The 27,701-nt window shown below is 41.0% G+C and overlaps 1 protein-coding gene across 1 annotated transcript in view; it reads left to right on the plus strand.

The window, feature by feature from the left end:
• PCNX2 (pecanex 2) overlaps window positions 1-27,701 on the plus strand; it is a 159,806-nt gene that overhangs the window by 24,311 nt on the left and 107,794 nt on the right. Inside the window, exons 9-13 of the mRNA XM_040597716.1 lie at window positions 13,591-13,726; window positions 16,909-17,051; window positions 18,398-18,551; window positions 18,642-18,674; window positions 25,827-25,998. Coding sequence (XP_040453650.1) covers window positions 13,591-13,726; window positions 16,909-17,051; window positions 18,398-18,551; window positions 18,642-18,674; window positions 25,827-25,998 — 638 coding nt within the window. The remainder of the gene's footprint in view (window positions 1-13,590; window positions 13,727-16,908; window positions 17,052-18,397; window positions 18,552-18,641; window positions 18,675-25,826; window positions 25,999-27,701) is intronic.

Genomic DNA, 27,701 nt, shown 5'->3' on the forward strand with positions numbered 1-27,701 from the left:
AGAAGAATTTTAGCTGTTCATAAGTATTTTTATGTAATAATAATGTTATGTTTTTCCTACTGCTATACAGTATTTGGAAAAGCTGGGTGAAGGGGTGAGAGGTCATAATTAATAGTAAATATTTTTTCAAGTGTTTGGTTTTCAGTGGAGACTTTTGAAAAGCTGGGGACTATGTTAAAGACAGTGTTAGCCTTTTATACACAATGCTATTATGAGAGACATGAGAATAATGCTTTTTAATAGTCAGTGGGCAAAGATTAAAAAAAAAAAAAGAGTTCATCTACAGTAGAAATGTTCTGTCTGTCTTTAGCAAAATAAAACAAATCCAACCTGGCAGGGTTCAGTTTTGACCTAACATCAAACATTTTACTTCAGGGCTGTTTAACTCTTGCAACTCTCCTTGTTTCACCTTGCACAGAATCCTCTCCTCCTCCCCCATCACAACTGAGAACTTGAATCTGTCCTAAATTCAGAAATAGTTTACTGTCCCCTGACATTTATCAGTTAATCTGTTTTTTTTATCAGAAGAAGAACAGTCTTCCTTCTCACATAAGAAGTCCTTCTGAATCTGTCTTTGCTAGATGCTTATGTGATATCTCTGTCTTCCTGTACTTTATTAAGTACTGGTTTTTAGTTTGTGTTTTGCAGACCTCTAGGGATGCTAATTGTTTTTAAGGGATCTGCTAAAATGTTTTTAACGAAAGGAAGTTCAGATATTCTTTGAAGCCATTTACATTTAATTTCTAAAGATTTAATTCCTGAGGATCAGCACCTTTGCTGGAAATTTTGGAGTGACAGTTCAGATGGGGGGACAGAACAAATCAGCAAAGATGAGTGGGTTCCCAGGACCATTTCAGTATGGCAGTCAATGGGAAGACAGACACAAGAGCTTTTCCAAGAACAGAGCAGCACCAAGGAAAGTGTGATGCGGAAGTTCACATGAAAAACAGTGAAAGGGAACAAGGAAGCATGAAGTGTGCACAAGTTTGTTTTTGTAAAGGCAGTATGTAGTATGTTTAGGCCAGAGAGATTACTAAGAGCTGTTTGTTCAACGGGCAGTTCCTACCATCTGTGCATAGGATAGCACAGGAAGGAAAGGTTTTTTTGTCTAAATACAAGGTTACCTGATGGTGAACACCTGAAAAAAAAAAAGAATGTGGAACACTTAACAGCATATAGAAATTAGAGGGGCAAATCTGCTTTAAGGACAGTTCACTAATGAGGCATCTTTCCTTCCCCTTTTCCTCTAGTTTCAGCTGCAGACTTGTGCATCACTTAGGTTAGTTTCTTATCTGTGGTTAACGATAAGCCAAATAATCTCAGCTAATAACCAGTGATCTTTTCATTACTGAAGAAAAAGGCAAATAGAATAAAATAAAGCACAAGGCGTTCGCTTCAGATAGTCTCTTCTGTATGTCTGTCTGTGGAGAGCTCCTGAAAAATTACTCCCTGGAGTGTGGGCCTTCCTCCGGTGGAGATGTTCACTGTGCAAGTAGTCCATACCAACAGGAGATGCTGCTCTTATGGAAGGATATTAGAAAAGATACATGGAAAGCATCTCTGGGATGTCCTTGACGTACATCTCCCAGCCCATCAGAAAGTTAACTAAGACAATGACTCTGACAGTGGTTCTTCATGAGGACTTGAGATGGTACAGAAACAGCAGCTTTAGGCTTGGGGTCTGAATCCATTAACGAGCCATCCAAATTAGATTTTATGAGGTCAAAGTATGCAGGAGAAAGTTAATGCCTGGGCATAAGAGGTGCCATCCTCCTTGAATAGGAGGGCTAGCGTTTTGATCTCAGGGAGCCCCCATTTCAGAATCTAGAATAAGCTGATGGAGGACAATAGACAGGTCTGCAGTAGATGTGTGTAAGCTCTTAAAGCACTTTTCACCAATCATGTTTGCTATATAGTGTTAAGATTGGCGGCTCCTAAAGGGAAAATGTCAAATGGAGTTGAGCTGGTGGAGTAACTAGGTGGATGTGCACGGACCGTGCCCTGGTGTGCTCCTCTGTGAGGAGAATGGGCCCAGGTTGGCTGGGGGCAAGAGGCTTCTTGCTTTGGGTGTGCTGTCGGGAGAAGCAGCAGATCAGAGGCACAGGTGTGCTAGGAGTTGTGACGCTTCTGGGTAACATTGCTGCTGGGGAAGGGGGAAAGAATTTTGACTGGGGAGAGTATGAACTCTGTCTGGTTTCTCAAAAATGATGTAATTGCCTTATGAAATTGGTGATAGGTAAATACCTTTTAACTAAGTTAGGCAAAACTGGATAAGGTATTTTAATATTACTCAAAAGAAGCCATTAAAGAAAGCCTTGAGGCAGACTAACTAATGTTTAACGATCTTAAATTCAAATTATAACTTGCTATTTCTGTCTATTGAGTCCTGCTATTGTCTGCTTCAGTAGTAAAGTCTTAACCGATCTGGCATTTCACAACAAATTACTAGGAATGGAAATTAGAGTAGTATTTCTGTGGCCTGTAAACATTTTATCTTATCTTCTTGGCACAGCTCCTGAAATCCATTTCTCACAAGTGATGCAAAATCCTAACAATGTTGCTCTGTCTCATAAGTGATGCTGCATTATGTTTGACTTTGTGGGTTTTTTCGTTCTCCACTTCTGTGTGTTTCCTGCTCTTCCTTTGCTTGTAAAGGGCAGATGGACAGCAATGGATTACAATGTGCCAGAGAAAGCAGATGTCCAAGTTTGAAGGAGTCTGTGCTTTCTTCCTTCAGAGGCCCCTTGACATTGCAGGCAATGCTATTTGAGGGAATTGCGCTGTCTTGTCAGGTATCAGCAGTCTATCACCTCTTTTTAGCTCTGCAGTGTTGTGAGATGATCTTCCATTTATCAATGTTAATATATTTTCCACCAGATTCGATTTTTTTTTTATTTTTAGCTTTATTGTTTGCATTTTCAACTGTAGTAGTTGTCTTAATGAAAGACACTACCTGTACCTGCAGTCCTTATCCTGGAAATTTTCAGAGCTGCTTAAATGTGGCCTAAACAGTCTCTTACTAATAATTTCTAAAATGACTCTTTAATTCTGCCAAAGGTTACTGAGAATTAGAATTGTTCCAAATTGTCTCCATATTTGTCTGTCACCAGTCCAGCAGTCCAGTGTTAAAAATATTTAGAAACTTAAGTTAGTCAAGTTAAATTTAAATGAGGTTTTTATGTTGTAATAATCACCAAAAAATATAATTCCTTTTCTATCTTTAACCCTCACTTTGGCGGGTGATTCTTGTTACTGACTTCGGTAAGTTGTTTCAACATTTGCAGGTAGCTAATCAATTCCGCAGTTACTGTCCATGTAATTACCCTGACCCCACTTCTGTCTGTAATCTTGCCAGCCACACTTCTTGCCAGCAGTCCCTGTGGAATGGGTTCCCTCCTGAGCTAATTGCCTCTAAATTTGATGTTCCCATTACCTTGCCAACTTCACCTCTAGCCATAAATCGCTTTGTGACTGACAAGACAAAGTATAAACTGTATTCTCAGCTCATGAATTATGTTAGAAACTAGTTACAGAAAGACCATTTGAATCTGTTTGGGAGTGAGAAATTGGAAATAGCTTTCTCATCCTGAAAACCATTCATTCTTCTGCCCCATTGCATTAAGTTCTTTACCAGCCTTTGTCTCTCTTACAGTGAATCCTTAATGTTTCTATGCTGTGTGTTTTGAGTATGTTCTTGGCTTCTGGGAAGGCAGATAAGGATGAGGAAGTTCACATTTGTCTAAGATAGGTGCCTGGTATAAGCATGAGCTGCCTTTTTTGCATAGTTAGTTTGACTTCTCACCAAATGGCCACTAGGTTTACATCTTACCTGTATAGAACAGTGAAAATTTCAAGTTAAAATTCTTCCCATTAGATTGGTGATACAAAGTAAACCCCGTGATCCTTAACAAGAACACTTAAGACTCCTTAAAGTGAGCTGAAAGAATGTATATATTAAAGCATTGTTAGAGGTGGGTAGCTGTTTTCAATGGTCAGGAAAAACAAGTTGGAGTTAATAAATGTCTTACAAATAAGGTGTCACTCTGACATACCTTTTTTTGTTTGCCCTCTGTAACAGAAAGCAGATGTTTTCCAGGAGTTTAATTACTTTGGATGCCTCTTGTAATTAAGTAACTGAGTTCTGATAAGCAGTCAAAAAGATAAATGTGAGCTATCATATTGTCTAGGCATTACATGTAAAGTGGCTCATAAATATTAGTGAAAGCGTAAGCCCCTAAAATTACCATAATTATAACGGTAGAATTAATGATTTTTTGCATGAGTTGCATATCTATTGACAGTACAGAGGCTAATAGGGCCATAAAGCATATATCTATGCCAATATATAAATTTAACAGCAATCATATATTCTGTGCATACTTGCTGTACAAGGCTAAGTAGTTTTTAAGTGTTTAACTGTTTTTCTAAATGTGCTGTCTTTGCATACTGGGGCTCTTTTTTGGAACTTTGAGCACCTTCTGCATGTGTGTACATAGATACTGAAGAAAAATCTGTCACTATTTGGCACCTCTCAGAAAGGTAGCTGTCCTCAACGTGTATGAAATGGTGTTCTGTCTTTATAAATCACTTTTAGAATTTAGAATATAAGGTTGATCTATAGGTATATTGTCCTTCCTGATTTCACATCTATGAAAAACTCTCTTCAACTAATGTAAATATTGCAGTTTCTTTACTCAAATATCGAGTACTAAAATAATGTGCTGCCTGCATGCGTAGTCTTTATCTGCTTCCTTCACTTAGGTTACGAAAAACAGAAAAAACAAGCTTACAATAAACTTGAGGGCACTAGTGTAACACACTTTGCTATTTTGATATTTTCGATGTAGTTTTGTTCCTACCAAAAATATATCCTAATTTTTTGCCGTGTGTAAAATCTTGTTCTTAGTAATGAAAGGAATAGTGTTTGGAGAAACTAACACAACATCCAATATCAAAAAATCATACTGTTAGGTATACAGTTGTTAAATAACTGGCTATATTCACATGATAATCTGTGAAATGCTGTAATGATTATGCATTCAAATTATTTTTCTTTCTGTTTTTCTGATTCAAACAATTTTGTAAATATTGCCAGTCAGGAATAAGCTATCCAGAGCTTCCATGGTATGTCTGAAGCAGTTCAGATGCATGATAGCCCTGTGAAACTCAGGTGTTTTCCTCCGTAAGTTTTACTGTTGGTCTGTCACCATGTTTTTATTTCAGCATAACATTTTGCTAGGTAATGTGAACAAATCTAATTTTAAGAAGACCTGGATTTATTTCCCAAAAGTTTCTGCATTTTTTCCATGCTGTTTTGCTCTGGTATATTGCAGTCTGTCTCTGAGGTATTCAGATCTGAGATGAGAAAAGATCTATAAGCATCCCTGAAGAGCATGTCAGTGCAGGGTCATGCTAGATACTCAATAGTATTTATGGGTGTTTGAGCACTTTTCTCTGCATCCTTGCAATTTTTTCGATTTTAAACACAAAGCTTTCTTTAGTGTGTGTGCAAACATATGTGCGCTAAGGTTAATGATGTTTCAAAAAATACAGGAGATCCACACAAAATCATGATGTGGTTATATCCATATGTTCTCAGTGTTAGCTGAAAAACGGAGGTGTGTGTACCTCCAAGGAAAAATGGGTTTTGTTGAGGTTTTTTTTCTTAAGTAGAAAAAAAGCTAAGGGCTACTTTTTGAGGATAGGCCAATTCTGTCTCTCAAACCAAGTGTTACATCTTCTAAAGCCAACTGGAGTTGTGCCCACAGAAGCTGTTGAAGCATTTGGCCACTTACATTTATTTCAAGAAATACTTGAGGTTGTAGTGAATGGAATTAATAAGAATACTGTTTGTATTCTTGAGCCTGTTTCCTTCTCTCGTATGTTAAACTCCTGAGAATAAAACCATATTGAAACTGCCACTTATGTGCAGGGATGGCATTGATACCATCAACCGCATGTGTTGATTTTAAAGAGGTAGAGTTGGTGTCTCTTCAGAACAATACAAGTTTTTACCAAGAGCGGTTCAACTTTGTGATGCAAAAGCATTTGATTCATTCAAATGCATATATAGGTTTAAGTGCTGGACCTCTTGCTGCAGTCCATCACTTCATGTGTCTGGCAGCAGTCAGCAATAGCCATAAATTGCATCAAGAGGCTACTATGCTGCGTATGTGTAATAGAAGCTGGATTTTAAAATAAATATGTAAGATAGGCCACAGAAATGGATGTATGGCATGCAGCAGAAATATTTGAGAACTGGAGAAGTGTCATGGTTTAACCCCAGCCAGCCACCAAGACCCACAAAGCCGCTTGCTCAGTCCCCCAGGTGGGATGGGGGAGTGTCAGAAGAGTAAAATTGAAAAAACTCACAGACTGAGATAAAAGATGGTTTAATAAGTAAATCAAAAGCTGTGCACACGAGCAAAACATTCCCCCCTTCCCACCAGCAGGCAGGTTCAGCCATCTCCAGGACAGCCGGGCTCTGTCATGTGTAATGATGACTTGGGAAGACAAGCACCATCGCTCTGAACACTCCCCCCCCCCCTTCCTTCTTCTTCCCCCAGCTTTATATGCTGAGCGTGACATCATTTGGTAGGGGATACCCCTGGGGTCAGCTGGGGTCAGCTGTCCCAGCTGTGTCCCCTCCCAGCTCCCTGTGCCCCCCAGCCCACTCGCTGGTGGGGTGGGGAGAGGAGCAGAGGAGCCCTTGGCTCTGGGTAAGCCCTGCTCAGCGGCAGCCGAAACATCCCTGTGCTATCAACGCTGTTTTCAGCACAAACCCAAAATGCAGTCCTGTACCAGCTGCTATGAAGAAAACAAACTCTATCCCAGCCAAAACCAGCACCAGATGAAAGAATGATTGCCCAGCCCTGAGAACAAAAACATTTTTCCCTCTTAGCTGCAGATTTTCCTGCCTGCCTAAGTGACACTTGGGCTTTCACTTGAAATCAATTGTATATATACATCTAACTTGCTGTACACCTTTAAAAAAATAATTGTTCTAGTTTGAGCCTTCTGCTTTCTTGGTCAGGTACCTTTTTAATTTATGTATGCGATTATTAAAGTTATATTTAATGTTATGTATGTATATAATTGTATTTATGTATGTTTCATTATTATGCATGGTTCATCCATACCAGGACAATTCATGCATTCATGTTGTACTTTTCATCTTCTGTCCGAGCATTTGGTCCTCTAAACTCCTCACTTTTTCAGATGAGGCTCTGACACTAAAACTAGGCTTCTAAGAAGCTATGTTATAGTTTAAGTGTAAAATCCTTCGCAGTGCAGAGAACTCCATTAAGAAAAAAAAAATCTTTTTTTGTTTGTTTTGAGAATATTTTTTTTTTTCGGCAACAGCAGGGCCAATAGGTCAAAAAGAAGTAGTTGCAGCAAAAGAGTGACTGGCAAGTACCAAGAAAATAGTGTTAAAGTTACCTGCCAGTACAGCTGCAGAGTGCTAGTGTTTCTGGATCAGGGCGAAAGAGAGAACTTCAAGGGGTTGATTTGCATTCACATCCCTGAATAAGCTGCTTGAGTGCATTATACTATATGAAAGTTATCTATCTGAATGCCTTGGTGATACTGTATGTCTCCTGTATGAATTCATTAATGCTTCGGGATGTTCACTGTTGGAAAATTGCCCCCACCTTTGAGGTTCATTCCTCATAGGGGAAAAGTAGACTTATAAGCAGATTATTATTTTTTTAAATTATTTTTAGCATTTCAAAATGCCCTTTTAGAATGACAAAAGAGTGTATCACTAAAACATCCTTCTATTTCCCAGCAAGGTGACCCAAATAACAAAGATCACCCACTGCTCTAGTAATAGGCTGCTGAGTCTTAAATATTTCTTAAAGCTGCTTGGCAGGTTCTGCAGTTCTGCAGCCGAGCACGTTTTGAGATGGATGCGACAAATATTATATAGTTCCTTTTGGGATTCAGTGACTTCAGATGAGCTGGTCACCTGAGCTTAGTGCTGCTTGAACAGGTAGACGAGTGTGGTGTGTGCATGCTGAAAATTGTAACGTTTGAACTGCAATGAAGCTATTGTTTTTTCTGAAAAATACTCGTGGCAAACTCGGTAGCTTTTTCCTGCTGGCTTGCTGGGGACAGGAGGAAACGCTTGGCTTAGCTTGGCCGGTTCAAGTCCTTTCCTGTATTTGTAGGGGGTTTTAGCCCCTCTGTGGACGCGGGGCAGGGAAGTGAGCGCTCAGCAGGATGAGGCCGGGAGGTCGGAGGGGGCTGAGCTGCCACATGATGGCAGCAAAATCCTGCTCAGGGCTCGGAGCTTCCTGCGTCCTTCGGCTTTTGGGACTGGTTTCTCTTCCCTCCTCCCACGCTTTCAGAAGGAGAGCTAAAAGGGCAGTTTTAAAATACTCTGGAGATAATGGAACCGTGGGTGCTGTTAATGCATTAATCCCCGTAAAGCTGCATCTTCTCAAAATGCATCCTCTAGTTTATTAGTGCACACTGTTTGCTTTTAAACGTACTACTTTTATCTTTGCTCTCAAATGTAATAGGCTTATGAATTATCACTTCAGGTGCTTGTGATCAAAATAAAAAAATCTGAATACTGAGAAGGAAGAGTGTACCTAGTGGATCCCTTTCTTACACCCGAGCAAGGCGGCGTTCCTAACTCCCTGCCTCCGTATTGCCCACAGCGCTGCTGGTAACACACTTTCCAAGGTGCTTCTGTCCATGTGTAGGATCTGCCTTAATGAACTTAATGTGTACCACTGCTCGTTTTGTAGCCTCTTGCAAAACTTTTAACAGTGATCTTCTATTCTTTCCCGTCTGTTATGGCAGTAAATCAGTATATCCAACTTTCCCATTCTGTAAACACAGGTGTGCTATCTTGCTGTCATTGGGGGTGTTAATATTGCTAGTTAAAACAAATGCCAAAATCCTCCCCAATCCTAGCAAAACATGAACAAGATTTAAGAGAGATTTCATCTTTAGCTTGAGCTCCCCTCGGAAGTAGCCGCTAAGAAAAATTAAAATATGCATTCTGAATCAATTGTATTCTTTTGAAACTATTAATTTCTTACCAAAAAAGTGAAGACTGCCTCTTCTTCTTCTTCTTCTTCTTCTTCTTCATGTTTTTCCATGTTTGCTATGATTGGGTTTGTCACATAATTATCCAGTCTTAATGTGGCTATCACTTTGGCATATTTCAATTGTCTTACGTGCCTGAAGTTGCTTTTTAAGTCTTGTTATTTGGAAGTACACTTGGGAACTGCAAATCATCTGCTGCTTAAAAAAAAAATAATATCCCGAGCTGGTGGCTTTAATCTCAGTCCTGAATTGTGCAATCCTCTGGTCAGGTTGGTGCTGGCAGCTTTGTAGCAGAGACCTAATGAATAACGGGGTAAAGATGTAGCAAGAAGCCTGTGTGATGAAGTGTAGGAGTGATTGGGACATGAAATGGCAGGGAGGCCATTTCAGGTGAGAAGGAGCAAAGCTGCCGAGGTGGTGGTGGTGGTAAGACACCAGCAATGACATTGAAAAATGGAGGTGCCATCAGTGAGCAGTGGGCTGCTGTTGATCCAGCACTTCCAGTGTCAGTTCAGACACCTACATCCATACCACAAACTGACCGTTTTAAAAGGGCACAGATGTAAGGGCGTTTGGAGTTCCTGCTATGTTGTTAGCACTAACTGGCTCTTGTGCAACTAGATTGCTCAGGTCTCGCTTCAGCAAGTGCTTTGAATACACCCCAGACCAATCCCTCAGAAGTGGTTGCTGGTCGGATGTGCAGAAGGGGAGATTCCCAACTCTGAGCTTCACTCTGGCTTCTTCTAGCTATCAGCTGTATTATTATTATCATTGTAGACATTTGTTACGTGCTCTTAAGCTTTGTAGTGACCCACACAGCTGTCTGAAGCAATCCAGTGGGATCTTTCTGCCTTAAGCAGGTGAGGAGCAAGAGGAAGATGCTTTGTTATTGTGACTGTTGTGATGCTCGTTACAAGGGTCCTTGTCCTTTCTCCTGTGTGCAAGTTAAAATGTAATTTAGCTAGGACCTGCAAAACAGCTGTATTGACCGGGAATTCTTTGCGGTGTGCCTGTGTAACGAGCTTACCTTGAGAGGTGTTCGGACTCAAGGCTAGCTAATCCTTAAAAAAGGGGACAGCTTGGGCTGGCTTATGTTTGAATGGCTTGGGCCAAATTGTCAGTGGTACAAGGCAACTGTCACAGACTAATCAGGGAGAAGGAAGATTTTTCCAGTGCTATGTGGTTATACTAAACATTCTCAAGTGTTAAATGATTGCTCAACTAGCTTATGTTTACTCATCAGTGTTCTTACAAAACTGAATTGTGAGCCAGAAAAAAAATCCCTGACTTCATAACCAGTTATCAGTAGAGGGTGCTATGTAGCTTTTGCATTTGATCCGCATAAGTTGTATGTTTTTCAAAGATATTTTTAGTTAATAATTTATTATTCAAAATTTAGTTCAATTATACCTTTGCTTACATTAGCAGTGCAGTTTGCTGTAGTAGATCTTGATAACATTAATTTGATTCTGCAAATGAACAGATTTTCTGTTTATCAAGATTCCATGTTATACTGCGATCAGCTCTGTTATAATGATTTTATGATTACAGAGTGTTTGCTCCTATTTATATATGGTAATAAATTTATGGAATCTAGTTTATAAGCTTGCAAAAACACAAACACCAACACCACCATCACATTTCTTACTGGTATTTGTTGTTTGTGTGATAGCGCTGTCATCAGATGAGACAGCTTCTAAGCAGCTGTGCAAGCGATCCAGCATCAGGGGGTAGCAAGTGAATGTCAGAAGGAGGTTGTGTGGAAGATAGGGATAAGTAGGAAAAAAGCAGCAAACAGGAGCTGAGGGGAACGGAAGATGAGGAAAGAGTAAGCAGATACAGAGAGATGAGGCTGATGAATAAAAGGTATAGATGGCAGATGAAGGCCAGATGACCGCTTCTGATTCTGGAGTTGTTGCTTTGCTCTCTGCCTTCCCGACTTCTCTGCCCTAATTGCCTTTTCAGGCCTAAGAAGTTTCCGATTTTTTTCCCACAGTCAGCGTCCCAGCTGCTTGCGGACTCTTCTGCCAGTTAGGCCACTGGTAGGTGGGGCTCTGGGCTCTCTTGGCTTTTCAGTTATCTTCAAGTCTGGTGGGAAGTGATTTGATCTCTTAAGTTTATTCTTGGAAGAAGCCTTAGGAGTAGAAGAATTTTGATTTCTGAGAACTGATAGAGTAGAGTACCAGGGGAATATCTTTGTCTATCTATCCATCCTCTGCCATTTCCATTCTTGGTAAATGTGGGATAAAAGACACAGTCCAATCTAGAAATACTCTTGACTCCACTTGACTTTTGTAGAAAGACAGTTAAAGATGCAAAACGTTACTGGAGATTAACTCTTCATTTAGGAAGGCATGAGCAGTCCCTGTTCGATTCCCCTGCTGTTTTGTTGGGTTGCCTGTTGGGCAGGAGTTCCCAGGGTAGTGTCCTGCATAACCTGGGCTATGCTTGCTTTTTTCCTGCTGTGAACAGGGAGTCCCTGGGCTGTACCCATAATGACAAGGGATAGGACAGCTCATCCTGAGGGGAAAAAAAAAAAAATCAAAAAAATCCATTGCTTTTCTTCAAGCTGAACAAGGTCACCTTTGAGTAGGGCACTTCCAAAATATGCAGAAGGCATGTCTGTCCTCTATAGTCTGTATCTGTGGGCATCTTCTTTCTGGGAAGCATGCCTCTAGGCTTTCTTCCCTTTCTTCCTGCCTAAATTTTTGGTTGAGATCCAGGATTTTGGATCGGTTCCTATCTCTTCTGTATTCTTTGGTTATTGACTGCTGGTGAGGTGCTAAACAAGACCTGCAAAGGAGATTCGTTCTTACAGAGAGTTGCCTTGTGGCTGGGACATGTTGGGACAAGTGGGTTGTGTTGGACCAAGTCCTCATTTCCTAGTACTGTCCGAAGGGAACATGACAGCTGTCCTGACTTCGTGGGGCAGATGGTGCATCTGCCTGTAGCAGGAGGAGCGGGGAGTGCAAGGGAAGCCATGAGGGTCAAGAACACGGGGTACTCTCATTTCTGTTCAGCTGATAGTTCTGGAATGGCAGATGGTGAGTATCAGGTCTGGCATCCAAGCCTGACAGCAATCAAGGCTTTGAAAAAAAGTACCTGCCTGGCTCGGAGACCAGAGGTGGGATGGTGAGGCTGCTGGTTGTTGGTCCAGGCAGAGCTAGCAAGTCCTGTAGGGGCGAAGGAGAGAGTGGGCTTGTTTCAAGCGGTTGGTGTGACTCTTCAGCCCTGCTTCTAAGTAATCCAGACTTCTAAGTAATCCAGAACCTTATCCCAGCACAGCGCTAGCCACTGCAGCTGAAGTTAACAACCAGTTATGTGCAGGACAGCCACAATTTTAAAGCCCCTTTTGTTGGGCTTAACAAGGGTCACACAACAGCTTTAGGAATTGGTGCCCAGGGGTGAGGAAGGTTGAGTTAACTAAAATGAATAAGGTGGCTTGAGGGTAAGGGTATGCAAGATGAGGGGGTTATCCTTTGCTCTGCCACAGGCTTCCTGGCTGACGGTACGCAGATCGCTCTAGTTTTTTCCTGTTTGTCTTTCCTTTATGGAAAACGGGAACAATAGGTATTGACTACCTTGCATGAGCACCGAGGTGCTTTCACCTCATGCAGATATGAAAGTAATAAGAGCCCCAGGCAGGCATCCAGAGGCAGGGGGGTAATGAGCTCAGAGCAGGGCGCCTGACGTATAAACCCTATTTGAAGAAAATAAGCCGGAAGTATCCAAAACAGATCTCTTCTCCAATTAACAATTATTTCATTTCAATATAGTTCTTGCTGAGACCCAGTCAGTCATGTCATGGTAGCGCACCATTTCTGCAGCCCACCAGGTATCACTGCTCTAAGTGCAGAAATTTCCTCAAGTAAACTGTTTAAAGTGCTGTATCTACAACATCAAAACAGTAAACGTGGAGGGGAGGGGAATAAAAATAGCATCTTGCTCAGAGCCCTCCCAGGGTGAGTTTATTATGCTCAGTCCAGCGGATATCTGAGCTGGCCTTATGTGAATTAGCTCAGATATCGTTGTCGTCTTGCTAGGGCAGAAGTTCTTGTAGCCTGAATTCTCAGTAGGGGAAATTAGTACCCACTGAATTCAGTTCAGGTGAGGCCAGACTGGCTTTGGTACCTAAGTGAGCTTGTTTGAAAGCTAATCCAGGATCTCTGCAGTAGCTGCCCTGCAGTCTTGCTTTGTAGATACACAGCTCTTGACCTGAATTGTTCTCGGTGGACAGAACAAGGTGCTTCTGAAGTGCGGTTCATTGTAGGTGTTCATCTCAAGATGAGAAAAAATACTATACAGAAGTATCTGTTTCTCTGTGGTGGATGTGGTAGACCATGTGTATCTAAGTTTGGGTGTGAACTGCTTTGTGGGTCTGGACTAGATTTCAGGTGTCAAGGTGGAAGGCTCCATGTCCTTTGAGCCAAAAGCAGAGCAATTACAGGCTTCTTCCTGTAATGCTTCAGAAATACTAGGAAAATAGCGCTGCTTAGAACAGTTTCTTTCCTTTCTCCCCTCTGTGCACAGTGAAATGCAGTTCAGCTCCTCCAGTACCACCACTTCAGAGAGCCAGGAACCATCTTCGGGGGATCAAGCAGCAAGTGCGCTTCAGCAGCAGCTCTTACTGATGGTGGCACGAAGGACCCTTTCAGAAAGCCCACGGGTATATTGTAATATCTCAGTTTCTAGCATTTTGATAAACTGCTTTATAAACAAACGCTCCAAGAATGTTCCTGTTGCTTTTCTGTGCTACTTGCGGGAGAAGTTGTATTTTATGTTGATGGATGCAATTCAGCTGCTGTCTGCTGACACTGAGTAGTGTCCTAGGGGAGCACTTAAAGACTCCACCACCTAAAAGTTGCTCTTCTGTCTTCAGTCTTACTGCGTTTGAAAGAATGAGGGCACAGCCGGTAGGATTTTAGACACGCTACCAAATTTTATTAGTATGAAGTGTTTATTTCAGAGTCATTACTATCATAAAACCACGTCTGGTTTCACTTTTCTGAATCAGGCAACCAGAATGCTAGGTATCTGTCGCAGAATGTCAAAGCCACCTCCTCATTGTATCTGGTAAAGGACAAAGGCCCTCAGAGTTCAGTTTGTATGGTAATATGTGGACATACTTGAACTTTACAGTTTTGCAGGTCTGTGACCAACAGCCTAAGTCTGTAATCTGGTTTTACAATTCCTTTTATAATAACTTTAACCATCTCTTTTCTTCCATGGTAAACTCTGGTTTGGTATTTATGAATAACCTTAAAATGCCAGTTAATTATCTTTCACCTTAGATTTTGCACATGAACTTAAAGCTAGAAGCAACTTGTATAAAGGAACTATTTTAAGTTAAAAATCAGGAAATTGTCCTGAATTGTGTATTTTAGATTGGGAAAGAGGCTTTCATATAAAGGCTCAGATTTTTTCCAGATATTTATAATCTTCTAAACTGTCTGTAAATTAAAGAACAGTTATGCTTTTTTGTCCTTTTCTTTTTTTCCCCTCTTCTGGGAAAACTGGACCATTAAGAAGTAAGATGCATTGCTCAAGATCACATAATTTGTAACAAGGCCAGGCAGTAATTTCAGAACTTCCTGGTTTCTGATTTTATTTATTTATTTATTTTTTAAAAATTAAACGTGAAATTCTGAGCCCATGTAAGTCAGGAAAAGTTCTGTCATTGATGTGAATAAAGCTAGGGTTTCAGGCTGTCTCTGGCACTGTATAAATTTATGAAGTGAATTTTTATAAGCTCTTTTTTGACGGGAGTCACAATTAGGCTTAGTGACTTGCTCAGGGCTAGTCAGAGAGTTTCCAGGATGCAGCTCCAAAATCTGACTGCAGCCCACGTACTGCAAGCCTCATGTAAGGGACTTCATCCAAATGTTACTGTTCCTCAGGAGCCAAAATGTTCACTTATGCACTCAGTTAAATATGTGTTAAGCTGTTCTGAGGACCAAACAATCAGATCCTCAGGTGTTTTTAATGGTTTCTTCGCCATCATTTTGATATTTATTTTTTTTAATTTATTTAGTTATAGTGAGCAGTCTAGATTACAAGAGTGAAGTTAGTGATTGTGGTTGGTTGATTTTCGTGTTAACTTTCTGTTGGGAAATAGGACCCAAGAGAAAAAAACCTGTGCCAGTATTAGCAACTGTAATATTTTAAAATATATTTTTTTCTTTAAAAATACCCCAACTCCCTTAAGTGACTTTTTAAAGTGGTAATAGAAATATTGAAATTTTGAGTACCTAAACTACTTTTAGATTTCAAAGTCAGCGTGGTGAAAGGATTGCAATCAGTCTCACAGCTTTTAAGTTACTTGCGATTGTTACTAAGTGAAAGAACGCTGAATAGCCCAGCATCCCTTTGCATGTCTGAACACTCAGAGCTACCCGGCACCACATGACTGTATGCTTTTAGTCAATTGGAGGCATGAGATAAAAATGTATAAAATTGAGATAAAATGTATAAAATTGAATTTCTTTCTCTGAAGCTTAAGCTAGCCTGTTTTACCTCATGTTTGCCAGCAGATTGAGGTTATCAGTGAGTTGGTTCCCAGCTGATGTGCCAGCAAAAAATTAATTCCCATGTAAATTATGTGTAAAAATCCTGGAAAGTGAGGATTAGAAATTATTCCAATAATCTGAGAGAAAATTTAACAATTCCTATATGCAGGGGGACAGTTGTTTTTTTTAAAAAAAAGTATTTTGCTAATAGTTAGAATCCAGGAATATGATGAATTACTTCAACAGAAATCCCCTTCTCTGCCTAGGGAAGTTAATCTAACACAAATAATTCTAGTGCAAACATTGCCCAGAGTTCCATAATAGGTATATTTGTTATCTAATGTTGATTAATTATCTTTAACAAGGGGGGTGGGGGCTAGAAGGAGGTTGAAAACTACTAGACTTGGCAGCAATTAGAAATCTCAAATTCTTCTTGAAAGAAAAAGAAGTGATTCCTTCCCCCTAGTCAATTATTGGCGTACCTTGGAAAGAAATCGCTACTTTTCAGAGTTTTTTGGTGTTTTGTTTTTTTTTTTTATTCTGTTGTCTAGCTCTGCAGGCTTGGCTGATGGTCTGTAGATAAGCTCCCCTCACCACAAGTGCTGGTGAAGGAGTGCAGGTGTAGAGCTGGCTGAGATCTGAAATGCTGTAGTTCAAACAGACAAGAAAAAAAGGCCTTAGAACCTGACAAAAGCAGTATTCAAAAGGATGAATTTATGGTTGTGATGGTAAGATTAAAGATTAGAGACTCTTAAACTAGTGATGTTTATGCTTTTTGTGCCTGTTTGCAGTTTTTTTCCCCTCCTCTTGCTGTGGCGGAGGGTGCATGCCTGATGTGGTATTAGAAGCATCTCAGGAAAGATAAACAAAGCTGTGCTCTGGAAGGAGAGTTGCTAAGTCACACCTCTAGGCCTTAAAGTTTACTTGATTTTTTTTGATTAAAACCACAGATTTTTCCTATCATGTGTGGTTTTGTGTTGTGCTGTAATTAGCCTGACGCATGGAAAAATCTTCAAAAGGAAATTTTAGGCAAGCAGTGGGTCAGGACTAAAAAAATAAATATTTTTTTAAATGGGTATTTAGTATTTATGTTTAAAGCATACTATCACTGTTGAGCTTCACAGTTGATACAGCTTCTGTCCATCTGCAACAATTAAGCAGGTGTGATATTTTTGTTTCTAATTTAAAATGAAAACAAGTACACTCCTACTATCCCTTTTAGGGGAAACAAGATTAATCTGAAACCTCATGTAAATTTGGCCTTTTAAACACCTGTTTTGCTGGCAGCCATATGCCAATGTGAAAAGAGTTTTGTGTATTTCTGGTTTGTTTGTTTTTAAAGCAACCCAGCCGGGACCCTGAGGATTCTTCCTGTTCCTCAGCACAGCGGAAACTGAACAGGCAGTTTTACAGATTTGTTATATTCCCTGGCAAATGGATTAAAGTCTGGTATGATCGTCTTACCTTGTTGGCATTGTTAGACAGGTAAGCCTTTTTTTTAATGCAACTTTATATAATATTACGGTGGGTGGCTCCACGTGTCCGTAGAGCAATGCAGCCCGCTAGAGAAATAACAAGTGAGCGTTGTATTAGTGTCTTATATTCAGGTTGAGTAGATGGATGCTTGTTTGCTTTAAGCTGAAGCAAATGCTTTCCTTTGGAGTTGGTTTTGGTGTTTCTTGCTACCCTTCGTCTTCAAGCAGACACCTTGATTCATGTGAGCACCAGGCTTGTGGAATAGTCTTTAATTTCATTCTCAGCTGTTGGATCAAATGGTTCTGAGCTTTCTGGTGAGAAAATCCAGGTTTTGTGCAAAAATACAGAAGTGGGAGGGTCCCAGGGTGTTGTAAACCAAGTACTCCAATCTTTAAAAAGAAATTATAGAGTAGTACTGTGGAGGAGATCTTTCAGCTACTCCCTCTGTTCTGGTTCAGGTTTATTTGTTTAGAGAGAACTGCTTGTCTCGGCATCTCTCCTTTTTCTAGTCTGTCAGTTCATTTGGCATCAGCTCTTCAGGCAGTACCCTTTGCCCTTAGACCTCATGTAGTAGTCTGCTGGACTACTAAGACCTTCAGATGTGTTAGCCTACATACCCAATGGCTGCTGGCTCTCCTGTCTCTGTATGAGCTCCACAGCAGAAATTCCAGATGTCAGTTTTATGTGCTGCAGAAATCAGGTTGTTTAGTCAGGGAGCTTAGGTCCGGATCAGATACCTACTTAACTGTGGTGTCTTATCCCCGTGTTTGAATTGCATGGAAAGCATCTGCTGATACACTCTTTTGTTATAGCTGAATGTTAGCATTGGTTTTTATCTCAGCTTCCGTGTTTTAATAGAACAGATAAAAATGAATAAAACATGAGATGTCAAATTTGGTGTTTCATCTAATGAATTCTTTGTTGTCAGACATATATTTTCCATTAAATGAAAGCCTTATTTCCTCATTTAAAAGTATTTGGGTGTTGGGTTTTTGAGGGGATTGTTTTTGGGGTTTTTTTGGTTTTTTGGGTTTTTTTTTTTAATAAACATACACTTGCCTACATTCAAATCAGCTCCACTGTGGAATTGTATTTGGCCAGTGAAATTGGAGGGCGCTGGACTTCAGTACATATGCCTTATTTTCTGTAAATTTTAGCTATCATAGAGGATAAGGTCTTTGGCATGGGGGTGAAATACCATTGAACATGGAAATGTAGTTTTGGAAGCAAAACCTTGGATCCTGTGAATTCTGATAGCTTCAGCAATGACAGTTCATACTAGCTGTAAATGGACCTGCCTTGCTTTAAGGAATATATAAATATTTGTACATCTCTTAACACTTTTATTCACATAGGACAGAAGATATAAAGGAGAATGTATTTGCTGTCCTTCTAGTAGTTCTCGTTTCACTTCTTGGATTCCTGACTCTGAATCAAGGCTTCTGTAAAGACATTTGGGTTCTGTTGTTCTGTCTTGTGATGGCCAGCTGCCAGTATTCTCTCCTAAAGGTGGGACACATGTTCATATCCAGTTGCTGAATTCTAACTTCTACAAAGGCAAAATCCTGTAAGCAAACTCTTTTTTTCTGTTTTTTCTAGAGTGTTCAGCCCGATCCTGCTTCACCAATACATGTAAGTCTTGGCCAGCAGAACAAGTCTTTCTCCTTTATTATCACTACTGTACTGTGAAACAGTTGGCTGTTCAGTGAAACACAAGTAGTAGTTTATTGTTCTAGGTGATTTATGAAAATGAGCAAGATACTGTTGGTGATTTTGAGACTTTTTGCTGTTTTTTTAATTAATTTTAAGCTATTTGAATTTATCACAGCTATTAAAAAAGCACAATTTCTTTAAGCTAAAATATGCAGTAAAACCAAATGCATCTGGACTGATTTGCTGAAATTCCATCCTGTGGTATCAGTCAAGCCTTTTCTTTCCTTTAGAAACAGTGACTGAAAACAGCTGAAGTACCAGATTAGCAGCTTGGTCATTGGTCAGTTGGGTTTTTAAATCTTTTTTTGGTGGGTGTGTCTGTGTGATTGGGAATTGATTTATTTTATTTTATTTTTTTTAAAAAAATCTGGTGTAGCAGATTTATTTCCCAGCAGTATTATTAATAGCTCATCAGGTAGCACAAGTGTTTTCCCTTTGTTGTAATACAGTCACAGTTTCTGTGCTTGTGTCCTGAAGAAATGGTCAAATCTATGGGTGAACGCAGGGTGTAAGGATCTTTGCTGGTTGCTATTTGCCTGTTGAGTGTATCTGAGAAACTGAACTCTGATGGTGACAACCACCTTGCAAAGAACCAGTTCCTTACTGAAGTCTGTCCTTGTTATAGGACTGGTTTAGGAGCATCATCCTACAACTGCAACCTGACATCTCCACCTGTCACAGTGTCAAGGCATTTTTGATATGTGAATTTTGGAAGATGTTTCGGTGGTCACGAGGTCCCTTGCTTGCTTTTACACTGGCTGCTTAGTTGCTCACGTTTCTTACTTAGCTCTTTGAATGTTTCTGAGGATGCCCCCTCTTCCCTCAGGGTTCAAACCCAGTGTGTTGAAAACTGCAGGCCTGCTGGATCATTTCCCTTTGGCAGGGAGCAATTATTTTTGTCAGTTGAGAGGCTAGAAATACAGGCTGAACTTGAAACTGAGGTTATTTGCAAGTGTATGTTACACATTTCACGGAGATGAATTTCAGAAGATTCTTAGTTTATTTTCCCTGCCAGTTATTATGGGGTGAACTTACAGTATTGTTGGTTATAATGCATTTACAGGAAATATCTGTCTGCATAAAAAGTAGGGAAGGCTAATAAACAGCAGCTTACACATTGTCAGGTAATATTTCAATCCATTAAAGAAATATTCCTACCTCAGTAAGAAGCTGGGATTTTGGGGGACTAAAATATTAATTGCCAGTTCAACTAGCACGTGCTCATACACAGTAATGTGAACTGTAATCAAATAGTTTGCACTTACTCAGACATTACTAATATGTACATTTGTTTAAAGGGGTGGCAAGCAGTTTAATTAAAACTTCATTATAAGCCTATCTAGCCCATATTTTTTAATAGTATTAAAGACAAGGTAGCTAATGAAGTTTAAGCAGAACATTTTTTTTATGCAGAATCCATGTTTGCATTTCAGACTCCCTCAATACTGTTACAAGTATTATTTACCATACTGTATTTTGTTAAGTCATGCAGCAATGTAAGTAACTAACAATAGGTATATTCCCATCTTCTATATGCTTTTCTAAAACTTTATGGGGAATGTTTTCTTGCAGACCTTTTGGTGCACCATACAAACTCCAATGGAAGTACAATTTAGAGAGGTTTTAAAGGTGGGAGGCATTATAGATGAAGTGAAAATAGAAGATTAGCAATTTCTACATTATATCTTTTTAAAACAACAGATATTTGTAAAAGCTTGCTTGAGGTAGTAAGCATTACAAAAATAAGAAAAGGCAGTGAGAAAAGATGCCCCATGTACTGTTTCATAATTCATGTGACTGCATTAAAATTAAAAAGAATAACATGTCTTGATGTTAATGTAAGGATGCAGAATGGAGGGATCAAAGCATGAGCAGTACCATGTCTATGAATGAAAATGCAGCTGAGATTTTTTCAGTGTGAAACAAACCGTTGCGAGCCACAGATTTGCACAGTGAATTTATTTCTATTTTTGGATTCATGAGTAGCCGCTAATGCCTCATGTTATCCATACCTGCCAAGGAGGTTCCAAACTTTTTCCCTGTCTCTCACATGCAGACTTTGTTACTGTTTGATGTGACTTTGTCACCTCTAGCCTATACCATCTTGAAAGACTCTGCTTTAAAATACCATCCAGTCAATTCAGAAAACACAGTGTCGAGGGTTACGTAAGTTTTTGTTCTGAACTCCTTCTGAGCACCAGTGTATTCACTTCCTGGTGCTGAGGAAGAGCTGGCTGACTAAATCCCATAAGGTCTGGTAGTCTGGTACAATTCTATTGGACATACGATTATTTCTTGCTCCCCCTGCCATGCTGTGGCAGCTAGGGTCTCTGAGATGGACACTGCATGTTGTCTGTCGCTGTGGTAAGGTATGAGTTTCAGTACATAGAGAAGAACCTATCTAACTCGGCTAATTTTCTGAATTTTATATTCATTTATACTCATTGAATGGTAATAATGGTTCTGTTTTGATTAACTTTGGTGTGTAAATTGGAACTTTCCAGGTTCTACAGCTAATGCTGGCTACTGGCGTTTATTGTAGCTGCAGGTTTAGTACTGTTGCCTGCTGCAAGATGAGTACCTAATTTTCCTGTCAGCCTGTGCTTTAGCCTTTCCAGTTCTGGTCCACTGGGAGTTGGTGGCCTTTAGTTGCTGTTCACACAAGAGTATGTGGTTCTGGGATGGTGAAATTCAGGCACAGCCTTCTCACTGGAGTGGTGGGGAGAAGAAAATAAAGTCCACCCCAAGTGTGAGTTGCATCAATTTATTAACAGCAGAATATATTGGAGGTGCCAGCGACTGGAAGGTATTAAATACAGAGATCCAAGGGATCCTTGTCATGTGCATTTCAATGTTTTAGACAAGTGGCTTTTCAGAATTTCTCGGTATTGGTCAGGCAGCAGCAGATTGGGCAATAAAGGCTGTGTCTGTAGTAAATGACTGTAAAGAAGGATCATGAGAGCTTGCCTGTAAGCCCCTCATAAGACGACACCTGTGTAGCTCAGGATCCAGCTCAAGTTTACAAAGGCATTTGAGCTTGGAAAGATTGTAGTCACACTCTTAATAAGATTTATGGCATTGCTTGCATAACTTAATTGTCTCGGTCCCATTACCTGCCAGAGCAGATAGCTAACTCAGTTGGGTAGCTACCAGAGGCAGTTTCATAAATTCCATAAGCCACTTAGAAAGTATTTTTAATTTGTCCCTAAATGCTTTTCTGTAGAACTGAGCACGCATACTTTTCTTTTTATAAAAAGTCTTCTTTTTCCTCTTGCATGTGTGCACCCACAAACAAAAAAATCATTAGACCTTTCTGAAATTTCCCTATCAAAATGCTTTGTAGTTGAAAGTGCTATTTTACTAAATTGTGAAATTATTCTAGCTTTGTTGAAAATGTTAGTATTTTTATCAAAATACGAGATACAGCAGTGCTGTGTTTGTAGGATGTGAATATATTTCTGAAACATATTCATGAGAAACATGAACCTGAAAAAGTCAGTGACATTTTTTGGCAGACTTAGGAAAAGGAAGAGGTTTCACCAACATTTTTATCAGCAGAGAAAAAAAATGATTGTTCAGCAAATGAGATGTCAAATATAAAAGGAATCCTTCTTCATTATTTAAATTCTTCTGAAGGAGAATGCAGAGTGAAGTAGTTTTACCACATTGAAATCAGTTTTGTGTGTCAAAATTCAACGAATTTGTCTAGTAGAACAAAATGAGCCCTTAATATCTAAAATATCTTGTTGATGACTTGCACTGCCATATGCCTGTTTTGATGAAGGGCTGCCTAACTTGGCCTGTGAGTGGCAGGCACAAGAGGGCTTTGCCACTTTTATTTTTTTTTTTTTATCTCCCTAAAGCCTTGAAAAGAGGAAATGTAGTGTCCATCCCCCGGCTGTGGCTTTCATGCGCTGTCCCAGTGATCCTCTCTTTCCTAGAAGGTATCTGCTGTTGGCCTGAAACCAGTCCTGTCCTGAATAATCCCCCTCTCACAAAGGCTGTAAATGGCAGTGAAATACAGCACCAACGTTTGCAGCAGTTCCTCCTTCTTGTGTTGCCTGTTCCTCAGATGTGGGGGCTGCTCTGGGCAGCTCGTTCAGCTCGAGTGCATCCCGAGCAGTGTGACAGCTGTGCAGCTGGTGTCCTTCCGAGCACATAGCTGCTGCGTTGCTTTGCTCCTGGTGATCCAGTAGTTGGCAAGGTTTTGCTTTTAGGTTTCTGTCTCATTCCGCACCGCCACCTGAAAAATAGTGGAGGTAGTACTTGCTCGCATTTTGCAGGCTTCGGACAGACGTGGAAAGCTGCTTCCTCAGTTCTAACTAGCATCGTTGTTAGCATGGTGAGAATGATGTATTTAGACTAGACTAGACTATTTCAGTTGGAAGGGACCTACAACGATCACCTGGTCCAACTGCCTGACCCATTCAGAGCTGACCAAGTTACAGCAGGTTGTTAAGGGCATCGTGCAAAGGCCTCTTAAACGCTGACAGGCTTGGGGCATCGACCTCCTCGCTAGGAAGCCCGTTCCAGTGTTTGACCACCCTCGCGGCACACAAACATCCTGATGTCCACTCCAAACCTCCCCTGGTGCAGCTTTGAACTGTTCCCACACGTCCTGTCGCTGGGTACCAGGGAGGAGAGCTCCGCACCCCCCTCTCCAGCCCCCCCTCGGGGAGCCGTGGGAGCAGTGAGGTCACCCCTCAGCCTCCTTCGCCCCCAGCCAGACAAGCCCCAAGTGCCCGGCCGCTCCCCACAGGACGTGCCTTCCAGCCCCTGCGCCGGCTTTGCTCTCCTCCCCTGGGCACGCTCAAGGACTTTCACGTCCTTCTTCAGTTGCGCGGCCCAGAACCGCTCGCAGCGCCCCAGGCGAGGCTTCAGCGGGGCGGGAGGCGGTGGGGCAATGCCCCCTGCCCCCAGCCGTGCTGTGCCCCCCGGGGCGCGGGCTGCCCTCCTGGCACCAGCTCGCGCTGAGCCCGCTGCCGCCCAGCACCCCAGGGCCCTTCTGCTGGGCTGCTCCCAGCCGCTCCTCGCCCAGTTCATACCTGTGCCCGGCGTTACGCCGTCGGAGGGGCAGAATCCGGCACCAGGACTGGTTACCTTTCATCCCGTTAGTCACAGCCCAGTGCTCCAGTCTGTCCGGACCCTTCTGCAAGGCCTCCTGTCCCTCAAGAGAGTCAGCAGCACCTCCCAGTTTAGTATCACCAGCAAACTGGCTAACGGTGCGCACCGTTCAGCTCCCGCATCCAGGTCGCTGATAAATACACTGAGCAGGGCTGGCCCCAGGACTGAGCCCTGAGGAACACCACCGGTGGCCGGTCACCAGCCAGAGGTAGCCCCATTCACTACAACCCTTTGAGCTCTGCTCTTCAGCCAGTTCTTCACCCAGCGCACCGTGAACTACTTTAGAATTAAGAGTTGAATATACACTGCAAACTTAATTGAGTATGTCAGCGTTCTGCTTGGAACTGAAAGGTGTGTGGAGCTGAACCTCTGGACTTCCAGTCATCAACTCTGTCTTGCCCAACTGCCTTCAGACAATTACCACACAAAGATGCAACCTGGGTTCTGTAATTCAAGAGATAAGAGAAGAATATAACAGCATGATAAAATAGACCTTGGTCTGGAGTGCACATCAGGGTATAAATCATTAAGCAGTTGTTTAGATGCAGTATTTACTGATTTCTTTTCCTAAGGGACAGCTTGTATTTAAGATAAATGAACTGACATTTAAAAACAGGCAGAAAGTAATATTTTAAGTGATTTTTTTTTTTAAATCAGATTTTTATCTTTCTAATTCTCCTTTGATTGTTTCGTGGGTGGGTGTGTCCTACTTAAAAAAAAACAACCAAAAAACCCAAAACCAAACACAAATGGCAGTAGTAAAATTAAAAGTGATTAAACAGCTAGGGTTTGCCAGTCTGACTTGATTCATATTCCATGGATGTGAGGTACGATAGAAGCCTGCTAGTTCCCTGCAAGCTGCCACCTTGTTAACTGCTTGATCCCAAAAGAGAGTACAGATCAGTTAATAGCAATGCTAACATACGAGCCTGGCTGGCAGCCAAACAAATACGGCCGCTGTTTCAAATCAGTAAGTAGACTCAAAAAAGAAACAATCTTTTATTATACTCAAATTACATTTTGCAAATAAGAACAATTTCACAGCAACTTTATGCAAGGCAAACTCAAATCCTTGTCACTTTTTTTCCTGGCTTTTCACACTCAAGGAATCTTTTGACTCACCAGTGTTCAAAATGTCTTATTTACCCTTAAGCTTGCTACCAGGAGAACTATTAAGTTATTTCTTAAACATCTGTTATTCCCCCTGGCCCACAGCCCCACAGCAGTGTTTTGTAGGATTAGTGCGAATCAGTCAGGTGAGAGATGTGTATGAAAGACTTAAGAATCCTTCCACTTATTAATTCCTTTGGATCATCATTTCAAAGTGCAGCGTGAGAGGGAGACCACAAACAGCTGCTGAGTGTCACCCCCTCCAGGAGGGACACTGATTTGCTGTCAAGCGGTTCAAATCAACAAAAAAATTGTATTGTTGCAAAAAATCAATCTCCACGCTGCACAAGGTACCTGGGAGGTGCTCTACGATTTTTTTTACTTCCCAGGATGCAATTAAAAATCTTACATTTCATAAAGTAAAAAAGAAAAAAAAAAGTCTAACTACCAGAAGCTGACATTCATTAAAATAAAAAGTAATATAAAGAAAAAAAATTGTGTTGAAAAGAAAGTTTCAGACAGTTTGATATTTTTTTTCTCCACAGAAAATTACAACTTCTGCTATTAGTGTGTTTTGAAAGGTCCAAAAGGTTAGATTTTCAAAAGTGTGAGTGGTTGCTGGAGTTAGTTGTAACTGCTTTTTGTGCCTTTTGAAAGTCTCCTCTGGAGAAGATAAAATACCTTGTAACATTTTTATTATTAATTAGTATGTGTAAGTCATTAAAATACTTTGCCTGACTTGTGACCTTCTCTCCTGTTTAATGCAGTGCAACGCAGTAGGAGAATGAATGCAAAATTCAAATGTGGTTGTGTTGTTTTTTTTTTTTTTTCCCCAAGGGACACAATAAAATCATAACCTACAGCAGACCTGTGTATTTTTGTATACTGTGTGGCCTTATTTTGCTGCTAGATGCTGGATCTAAAGACACAAATCCTCCCGTTTATACAATGTATGGCTTGAAGCTCTTTTCGCCTAGATCCCTCCAGTCAGCCAGAGACCATGTGATAGGTGAGTCAATTTTTTTTCTTAGCGCTGTAAAAATGAATTAAGCGTTAGCCGGGGAAGCCTGTGTTTTCTCGTGTTGGCAATCAAACGCATGTTATGGAGGCACAACTCTAAGTCAAACTGATAGAAACATTTGGAATGACTTAAGACGGGCGTGGGGGAGGCGGGGGTCAGCTGGCAACCTTCCCTCACGTAAAAAGAGTTCTTAATGAAATGAGGCTCATAGAAAAGTCTCTATAGAAAACTAACAGTCACTGATGTTATTAGCAAAAGACATCATCTGTGAAATGCAGTTAATCTTAGTAAGGGCTTGTCCATGCGGAGCAGTTACTGTAGAATAAGCCAAGTTTTAAATGTAATGCCTGGAAGCCAATCCATGCCGAGTCCTCAGATGGACGTTCTTCCGTTTGTGAAGAACACTCTTTTTCTTGGTTTAGTTTAATCTTGCTGTCCACGTGATGAGTTAATCTGGAGTGGCCACTCCACAGTAGCTCTTCAACCTGTTTCCTTCTGGAACCATGTTCTGAGGTGGCTGAGGACATCCAGATATTGCCCCAAAACGGCAGTGATGGTCCTTTGGCACTAATTTGGAGTGACCATAGCTGGGAATACCCCGTTCTATCAGGAAATGTCTTCCAGTTACACACTTGCAGTCCGTAACTGTGGTGCCGCTCTGGCTGTGTCACAGGTACAAGTGCTGAGCTGGACTCAGGTCAAGTAGTGCAACACAGATAGATATGAAGCAGGAAAGTTGAAGTTTACTGTAAAGGTTGTGAAAACTTCCCAAGAACTGTGTTGTAGTGTACCAAAGGTGACCTGTTGGTTTGTGAGTTCAGAACCAGGAAAGCCTGCTGTAGTAGAGGAGGAAACTTTGTGATACAGTGTGTGACCTTCAAAGTCTTTGTTCACCTGTGACCATTATACTTGCTTTTTGCTCTACTGGAGTCAGGCTATTACTGCCCGAAAGGCACACTATTTTTAGGAAAGCCTTCTGGTCCTTTATATGGGTTCATTGACTCCCCATCCTTCTCATCAGAAACAGGGGAATAATGAAGACCTGCATCTCGCTTATTTTCATTAGCTTCTTTCATTACTTTCCTTTGGTCTCATTAAAGTTTCTTCTTACGTCTTATTTTCTCTGCCTGTCAAAGGTGAACAGTAAAAATGCTGATAAATAATTCAACAAGAAACTTAAATGATGCTTGGGGTAGAGATAAATGAAAAACTATAGCAACCAGTATAAGAAAACAAAGTGTTGTTACGAACGTGCTAATTTTGGCTGGCCTCAAAAGAGATGGTAGAGCAGGTTCTTGGAACAGCCTGGAGGGGGTGGGGGAGAGAGAAGATACAGGCTCATCCCCCAGCTGGCGTCTGTTGTAACGAGACAGGGAGAAGAAACCATTTCCCTTTGCTTGTCCCCTGGTCTTATTTTGCCAAGGTGTATTTGTTCAAGCGATGCTTGATGCTGCGCTTTGGCTGTTCCTTGCTTTGCCCCTATGACAGTCCCGCCTTCTGGCTGCTGTAAATCCCTGCAAGTGTTCACAGTGCAGCTACTTCTGTAAGCCATGGCAATCCGGCATCCTCCAGCATCTTGCTGCACTTTGAGTATAGATCCCCTTAGGCACTGAAGGTGTAGTGCCTGTTGTATTGTTCTGGGCAATAAAATCAGGAGGGAATTTGGTCCCACTGCATACCCATAAAGTGTT

Source organism: Falco naumanni, chromosome 6 (genome assembly GCF_017639655.2).
Source record: "Falco naumanni isolate bFalNau1 chromosome 6, bFalNau1.pat, whole genome shotgun sequence".
In the NCBI taxonomy this organism is placed as follows: Eukaryota; Metazoa; Chordata; class Aves; order Falconiformes; family Falconidae; genus Falco; species Falco naumanni.